General features: G+C 30.4%; 1 protein-coding gene across 1 annotated transcript; it reads left to right on the top strand.

The window, feature by feature from the left end:
* Window positions 1-480: 480 nt before the first annotated feature.
* LOC114753854 (transcription factor CPC-like) lies at window positions 481-2,483 on the top strand. Its single transcript, XM_028942566.1, has 3 exons — window positions 481-624; window positions 944-1,031; window positions 2,136-2,483. Exons 1-3 carry the CDS (start codon window positions 573-575, stop codon window positions 2,260-2,262), a joined length of 267 nt encoding a protein of 88 aa, XP_028798399.1. The 5' UTR covers window positions 481-572; the 3' UTR covers window positions 2,263-2,483.
* The last annotated feature ends 7,094 nt before the right edge of the window (window positions 2,484-9,577 follow it).

The raw sequence follows: 9,577 nt of genomic DNA, 5'->3' as shown, positions 1-9,577 counted from the left end.
ATTAAGTACGAATAGTTTGTCTAAATTATGATAAGAATATGAATCGCAAAACCAACTCTGGTATGAAAAGTCACCAACTTTAAAGAGATGTATAAGAAAACTTTCATACTATTTGTGAAGAGTACTTTCTGAATAAAAATAATTATTATTAATAGTGTTCATTTTTAATGACCACTTCTTCCAATCAGGAACATGATGATATGCTTCAGTGTGTATTATGATATTATTATATCATTAATTAATATCTGATGTTTATTTATTAATTTTTAAGTTGTTGATAATTGAGTGAGGCTTGGAGATCTCAGATCATTTCAAAAAGCAGAGGAAAAAAAAAACACGGGGGGAGAAACAGAGAGAATAATTAAAGTCTCATACCCTCATTAAAGAGGCTGATTTTCGACGAATTCATTTTCACCAAGCCCTGATCGTATTTCAACCTCAGAAAGTATATAATCCCATCAAGGTGTTTTATACCCACCAAAATATTTGCTTCGAAAGTTTCCCATTTGCTTTTCCCATACTCTTCTTTCAATTCTTCTCTTAAACCTTGCTATTTCCCAGAAAAGAAAGCCATGGACAAGTGCCGCAGAAAGCAAGAAAAGACTGAAAGCTCTTACTCGGAAGGTCAAGTTCCATCTCTTTCTACCACTGATTCATCCAATTCTGGCTGCTTTCTTTCTCGATTAAAATCTGGGTTTCTTCTTCATCCTACACCCATGATCTGTTTGATTAAAGCTCTGACAGAACTTTTGCATGTCAAGCTGGACCTGTTTTGTCTCTGTTTTTTATCAGTTATTCGTCTTTTGTAGTTTCTCTCCTTGAAGGCTCAATTGAATTTCAACATATGGCTTAAATCTCCGAGTTTTATCATAGGCATTTCCCTTCCCAGTTTTGGGTCCGATCATTCTGATTTTAGCTAAGCTGTAGTCACATGTAATTGCAGAGGTGAGCAGCATTGAATGGGAGTTCATAAACATGTCAGAACAAGAAGAGGATCTCATTTACAGAATGTACAAACTGGTGGGAGACAGGTACAGCTCGTTCAAACTTCAAAATGATTTCCGGTTCTGTGTATATAATTTAATACCCTCTGAAACAAACAAATTGCTTTTTGGGCGTCAAATCGCTGAATTTTCTCGGCACCGACCAGCTTTCTCTCTTTCTTTCTTGATCTCCTTCCTTTTTCTCAAGTCTTCCTTTTCTTGTTCTTTCTTCCTCAACTGGTTAAGATATCATCAGAATATTATCATTCAGAAAGCAGCTGAATCTCCTTAATTTTTTTAAAAGATGAATGGATCTCTGTAATTTAACAACAAAACCTTTGATGGCAGAGACTCTGATTGAAAGTGGCCTCCCGTTTTTAATTTTGTTTTTAAACAATAACAATAAAGTAGACATTGTTTAATAATTTTTGGATGGGGAAAATCTGTTGTCAGCCCAATCGTACAAGAGCTTTTATCCCCTCTCTGTTCCTATTTCGAACCGTGTCCCACGTTCCCGATCTAAAAAGGAACATGATTTTTTTGCATTAACAGGACATGGGTGTGGTTTTATTAAAGTTTTTGCGTTTTGGAAGAAAAAATAACGAAGTTTTTGATCTTGGAAGTTGTGGTCCATCAACTCGGTTTAAGTACTCTGTAATTTTTTCGTTGACAAAGTCATCTTTAGAGCTAGTGATCAACTATGGTAAAAATTTGTTTTCATGACCAGACGACAGAAATCATTATTACAATATAACTAGTGATTTCCAGAAATATTCCATAAACTTGACTATAATTCTAAAACCTGATTTCTTATGAAAAATTACAAAAAATCTTTACCCAAATCAACCACAACTCTAAGAAGAAAAGCTGTAAATGAATATAATCAAAATACTTATGTATATGAAAAATATATCCCGGAAAACATGGACGTGCAATTTTTTTCGAAAATTTTCTCTTTATATTACTCATAAATTGAGCTCTGTTACATTCTGCAATAAACACACAGTGTTTTTTGACCGTTGAGGTGAGGGACCATGGCTGATCAAGAACTTGGTAGAGCTTTTATTTGAACTTCTTCTTCTTCGTCCTCCCATTATTATAAATATCATTAATGGAGCTTTTACTTGCTACATGTAAATTTGTGTTTGTCAGATGGAGTCTGATAGCAGGTAGGCTTCCAGGTCGAAAGGCTGAAGAAATTGAGAGGTTTTGGATTATGAGACATTCTCAAGTGTTTGCTAGCAGAAGACAAGAAAAGCCTACCAGATGTGAATCCTAATTTTATATAATAATGCCCTCTTCTTCTTCTTCTTCTTCTGTTTCTTTTGTTTTCAAGAACAGCTTCCTTAATTATTTCTCAACTCTTTTTGTATCCCTTTTTTGTTTTCCGATGCTATTTGGCTAATCCGCTTAAATATTAGGTTTATTTTCCGGATTTTTTAAATCGATAAATTGCAAAGATGAAAATAAAAAAAAATTAACTTTACTATTTTGTCGTCATTTGCTTCATGTATGCCAACAGTACTTCCTGTCTTTAACATAAGAGCTAGTTAATTAATTTGAATAGATTAAAAAAATTAGTTAAGTTAATTATTTGTAATAAATAGGTATTGTCTTCTTTAAAATACATTTACTAATCAGGTGCATTAGTTATAATATTTAACACATATAACTACTATATTTTGAGAAAAATAGATAAATATGAAAAAAAATAATATGAGGTTTTATATTTAAAACCAAATTGAATATTAAACTAACTATTATATAAAATATTGGATGTAGTATTATTTTAGTCTCAAGATTCTCTTCACTACGATGGAGAAATTTAATTATATTGTTGCAAATCTTGATCGTAGATTAAAATTAATTTATTTAAATGTTACATTTTATTAAGGAAAAAGAATAGATTAACCTGAACAATTAAAGATTGATCCAAACGATCTTTGTAACTTTAGGAAAAAGGAGGTGGAAAGGAATAAAATCGAGAAAAACCAAGCTAATTATTTTGTCACGCACACCTGACCCGATAAAAGTGTAGATACTCCTCCGGTCCTTAATATAAGACCCATTTAACTAATTTGATTAAATTAAGGAAGTTAGGTAAGTTAGTTAATTATAGGAAAAGTGTTACATTTTTCCTAAAACACCATAATCATCTTTCTTAATACCCCTTCTCCCTCTTCTACTTGATTATGGTTGAGAGAGTATACATAAGGGTATTTTAGAGAAAATTGATAAATATGAGAAAGGGATCTTATATTTAGGACCAAAACCAACACAAGAATTGGGTCCTATATTAAGAACAGGAGGAGTAATTAATAACCTTATCCCCGAAACTAAATCATGAATCCAAAACTTGAACTCCCAAAGGAGGGTTGGTCGAAAAATACTCCTTCTTATTCTAAACATGTTAAGATTTTTTTATTAAATAAATAATTTTCCATACAAATAACTAAAATAATATTTTAAAAAAGTAACCCATATTTTTTTATGAATAAATAATTTATAGAGTGTACGACAATTCTCCTTATTATAATACTCCTCCGGTCCTAATTATAAGATCCAATTGACTTATTTGAGGAGATTAAGTAAGTAAGTTAAGTTGGTTATTTATAATAAATAAGTGTTGTTATTCCTAAAATATCCTTGCTAATTAAGTATATTGGCTAAAACTATCATTATTAGAAGGATTATCTTGGAAAAAAATGTATAAATATAAGAGAGAAAATGAATTGGGTCTTATAATTATGACCAAATAAAAAGTCAAATTGGGTCTTATAATAAGGACCGGAGGAGTAATATATTTCAGGAGGCTCAGGTTGCCAGTAGCAATTATTGAAAATTAAAGCATAAAACAAAGAGACGACATAAAAGGAGCAAAGTCTTCACGGACTCGCCGATATATAATAGTTTTACTCCCTCTTATCAATAATTTAAGAAGTTAGTTAAAACTAAATTGTGGTTCAAAATGTAAAAAATTGTAAAGATAATTAATATAATTTTTTTCATTTTTATTCCTATTAAATACAGGAGAGAGATAAAGATAATAAAAATTTAACATTAAAAATAAATTGGTAAAATAAGAAAACTCTATCATTTTAGAATAAATTTAATATATAAAAAAAGTAACCAATTTCTTATATTATGAAGACAGAGAAAATATTATTTATTTCTAATACGTCCATTGTGGCTCAAAATCGAGGGGCACGTTTTAGGAAAAATCATAATAAAAAACTCTGAAATTTGAAAAACGCAGATAAGAACCTATGACAACTTCTTTTTGACAATAATAATATGTTATGAAATTGTTAAAACCCATAATAAAGTTGTCTCGGGTTTTTATCTATATTTTTCAAATTTCAGGATTTTTTTTTGGGATTTCCCCCACGTTTTATCCTAATTTCCTTTTTAAGATATGAACGCTTAAAGTAATCCATCCAAATCCATCTGTTATTGGGAGGCGGCTTTCCTACTACCGTTACAATCCACTTCTCCTTGTCTCCCCAAAAGTCCAAAACCATCTTAAAATTGAAGGCTCTCCACCTCCCCCCCCCCCAAAAAAAAATCAATTTAGCATCCTAAAATAATTTTTAATACACTTAATATTTAAAAAATATTTTTCAGTAGTAGCCAATATCTACCAAACTGTATTCTAGACTAGTTTTTAGTAGTACCTAATATTCTAAAAATGGAAGTTGACCGCTTTTTTAAACTAATATCTATTATTTTGAAATATCTTTTGGTAGCATCTAGTAACTTAAAATAATTGTTAGTGCATTTAACACTTTAAAGTGTGTTTACTGTGACACCCAGTATCTAACAACTTGGACATGTAGTTTTTTTTTTTTTAAGTAGCACATAGTGTTCTAAACAAATTTTAGAATATTTGGTGTTATACCAAGAAAATAATATATGATTTTAGAATACTGGACACTATTAAAAAATAGTTTAGAATGCAACGTACTAAGTACTAGATATTACTGAAAAATATTTTTAGATAGTGAGTGTACTAAAAATTATTTTAAAATACTGAATGAAACAAAAAAAAATGTTTCAAAGTAAAAGATGATATTTTCAAAAAAAATAAAAAATAAAGAGCCTTAAATGTTAACAACCAAAAGAGCATAGTTTTGGATAAGGTAGAAGAGGAGGGTAAAAAGGGCGGCGGAAAACCGCTCCCCTATTATTGTCCATTGTACGTGAATTAAACATTACGTGATTGAAGTGATCAAATCGACTTCATTTAATTTAAACAATCAAATGATTGGGACTTCTTTGAAATGACTTCTCAACGAATCAGACACAGACGCATAGCTAATATTCTATCAAATAATTAATGTGCCACCGACGGACTGTATGCATCCTGGAATGAAAATGCCTTGCGTTACGTTAGCCTTTGTTGCTTCCGTATGCTGTTTACCAATGAAAGTGACAAACTGATGTATAACAAATACATACTACCCTGCTGGTCTTTAATACTACTATAAGATATAATCTGTAGTTTAATTTTAATTATAAACTAGATTTTATGCTAATGATACAAAATATTATTTCATTACTTTTTGTTTTTTTAAGAACTACTACAATACGACTTTCCTAGCTCAATCACTAAACAAAGTAAAGTATAAAATAACATAGCAGGAAGAGGATTCATATGCCTAGTTTATACCTATAAATTAAAGAACGAAATACATGCAATTGAGCTCTAAATCGTGCTAAATTAAATAGAACTGAATTAAACTTTGTTGACATAATTTTACATAGGTCAATCCGTCAATGTTTAGTTGCCTTTTAGGTGACGAAAATCCAGTTAAAAACTCGGAGATTTCATTCGTTAGTAGTACTGTCCTTATCGCTACGGTAATCTTGCAGGAATCAGCCTCATCCGTCTTTATTTCTTCGAGGTATTCCCATTACGAGATGCACCTGTGACGTTGAAAAAAAGGGAGAAGAAATATTTTAAAATTTATTTTATTAGATTAGATACATCAAACCATTATAAAAATTTTAGTATCATAAGCTGTTGTTGAAACTAATTAATACTTACACATATTGTCTCCTGTTCTGATTATAAGACCTAATTGATTAATTTGAGGAGATTAAGAAAGTAAGTTAAGTTAGTTATCTGTAATAAATAAGTATTATCATTTCTAAAATATCCTTACTAATTAAGTATATTGACTATAACTATCATTATTAGAAAGATTATTTTGGAAAAAAATATATAAATATGAGAGACAAAATGGGTTGAGGTCTTATAATTAAAACCAAATTAAAAGTCAAACGAAGTCTTATATTAAGGAACGGAGGTAGTACCTTGCAACAGAGGTACCATGTGCCGCTCACTTCCCAAGCATTACGTAGTCTTCCTTCCTGCAATTAAAAAAAGAAAAACAAAGAAAGAAAAGTCTGAGATATTAGTATATATGTCTCAATCTGCTATTAATTATATCAGAATGATCATCCTTCTAATTCCATGTTATTTATAAGAAAACACTACTTTAGAGCGAAGAATCCTGAACAAATGGACGTAATGTTTAGGATGTGAGTAAAAGATGAGCATAATGTTTAGAATGTGAGTAAACGGATGGGATTACGAGTTCTGATAAGAAAGCCAGAACTCATTGGACTGCTCAAACAAGAAGGGATGCATGGGGGTCAATCAGAACAAAGTGGTGAGAAACAGTGGAACTATTAAAGCATATTTTGAATGAAATCACAGAAGGAATCGATATTTATTGAGCTTAAGGTATGTGAGGTACCAGCAGATATAGAGCATCTATGTGAGAAGCAAGGCTCTGAAATCTAAATTATTAAATATTTAGTGATAAGCTCGGCATGATGGTCAAGTGTCATACATTCAATAATTACAAATACTGCATGATTGTCAAGTGTCAAACATTCGCTTCTAAGGGGCCTACCTACGAGTTCCAGGTTGGCACCTCCTAACATGCATGTCAGAAAAATTTCAACTTACATTGGCTAACCCACCAATCCACTTTTTTTTTGGTAAAAATTTTAAATATTTAAATCATAATTGAAAAAAATATAATATCTTCTATGATTTATCATTTTATAAATATTATTAATTTTATTGACATTTAAAATTCTATAAAGATTATATATCTAACTTTACGCTCAGTTTAATACTTTAGATACGCATTATTTTGACTATATATAGCGGCACAAATATTTAATTATAGAATGGATTGCAAGAACTTTTTTTTTTTGGGGGAAAAATGTAGAATCATACAATAACTCAAAAGGACAAAAGGTGCGAATGATCTGTAACAATTGGGATCAAAACGAGTTAAAAAAATGCGGGCATTTGATTTAAGCAATCTAATTAAAAGATTTATAGTGATCGATAGTCGAACTTGCGAAGACTTGGTCAAATGATTGGTTGTGGTTAATTAGAATATAACAATATAATTTCGATATACCAGTGAAATAAAGAGTGAAAATCTTTCTAACTTGTGTAGTTTGTAATAAAAATATTTAGCTATCTATCAATTTTTTAATGAAAAAATGATGTCATCACTCAAAAATATTTTTAAAAAACTAAATTTGGACAGTCTCCACCTGCAAATTTCATATTGAAAACGAGCAAAGCATACTCCTCTATGCAATAAAGAGAGGGAATAAAAACGGATCAATTGAATTTTTTTAAAAAATTTTTCGATACACTAATTCCAAAGTGAGTCGGTGGTCCTCCAAAAAAATTTGAATTTTATAAACTTAATTTTTTTATTACAATTTAGCCAAAATAAAAAAGTATGAGTTCATTCCAAGTCAAACTTTAAATTATTTAATTGGTTTTTAGATTTGTATTTTCTGGAGATTGTATGCGAAGCTTCTCGTGGCTGAACAGTTGATTACACCCGTGTATGTCTTTAAATCAATTTTAAATAGTTGTTATATCAGTTTGAGATTAATGTGATAATTAAAGAAAATAACGTTATAACGGAAAGGAGATTTATGCTTTGTTTTTTTTTTTAATTACCTTCAAGGAGATTTACGCTCAAGCTTATACTTACGGATGGAAAGAAAAGATTGTAACTAACGGAAAAAGGTAAAAACTGATAACATTTGGATTTATCATTTTTAGCACCTAACATCAAAGCCTGTGAAAATGGAAAATAATTGATGAAAGAAATTGGATAAAAATGTTTATGCTTTGAATAATGTGACTCATCTCTGTAATAAATAATATTGATATAACCAATCATGTTAATTCAATAAAGATATATTCGTTTTTCATACCACGTTAACTCGTTAAAATTGCTCAAATTATTAAAAAGAATTAGGCACATTTACTTTTGCATTACACCGAGTCTGAGATAATTAACGTGTCTTGTTATAGATTTTATGTATAATTAATATTTGATTGATTGGTATCAATGATAATAAGTTAATAACCATTACTCCAAACGAATTATGGTCATCACTAGGTAGCTGTCTTCAGTAATTTCTTTACTCAAGTGAATGCCGTCAGAAACAATAAGAAAATAATAATACTCTTCGGTTAGCTCCTTCAGATAATCTTTTTATATACTTAAACGATAGACATATTCCTCCTCACCAGGCATATATACCTACAGTAACTAAGCCAACCATACTTGAAACTGAAACAGAGGGAAGAGAAATATTCATTGTGTCTATTACTTTTATACATATAAAAGACAAAATATATCTAAATTGTGCTAAATTAAATATAACTGGATTGAACTTTAATTTGTTGACATACTTTTACATAGTTTAACGTTTCATTAGCTGGCAAAAAATAATCGTTGCTTTATAAGGTAGTGATGAAATTTTGGTAAGAAACTTGTAGATTTAGTTCATTGTACGTGCTTATCACTAGGATCTTTGCAGGCGGAATCAACCTCTTGCTTCTTCACTTCTTTGAGGTAGACCCATAACGAGATACACCTGCGACCCTAAAAAGAGAGAACAAATATTTTAAATTTTACAACGAAAGATACATTAAACAGCTATGAAAGTTCTAGTATTGTAAGCTGTTAATGAAACGAATAATTAAAATCACACAAACCTTGTAACAGGGCTGCCATATGGCATATGTACTGCTCACTTCCCAAGCATTACGTCATCTTCCTCCTGCAAAAAAAATTTCTCAGATATTGGTACATGTCTCAATCTGCAATTAATTATATCAGAATGATCATCTTCTAATTCCATGTTACTATTCAAGAAAATATTACCTTTGATTGAAAAATCCTGAACTAATGGACGTAATGTTTAGGATGTGAGTAAAAGATGAGCGTAATGTTTAGAATGTGAGTAAATGGGATGATATTGAATAAATGCAAAGATTTGTTACAAGGTTTGAACTAATCAAGAAGCCAGAACTCATCGGACTGTTTAAACAAGAAGGGATAGGACTCATTTGGAGCAAAGTGGTAATAGTGGTGAGGAATGGAACTATGAGAGGCAGATTTTGAATGAAATACCAGAAGGAATCGCTATTTATAGAACTCAAAATGAAGATGCGTGAGGGATAAGTAAATATTGAGCATTATTGTTACTCTAAATTATTAAATATTCAGTAATAAAGCTTGGCATGATTGTCAAGT

This window comes from Neltuma alba, unplaced genomic scaffold (genome assembly GCF_004799145.2).
Source record: "Neltuma alba isolate B1F8T4 unplaced genomic scaffold, ASM479914v2 tig00008211_pilon, whole genome shotgun sequence".
Lineage (NCBI taxonomy): Eukaryota > Viridiplantae > Streptophyta > Magnoliopsida > Fabales > Fabaceae > Neltuma > Neltuma alba.
Note: the sequence above shows the minus strand (reverse complement) of the source record. Positions and strands in the feature narration are given on the sequence as shown.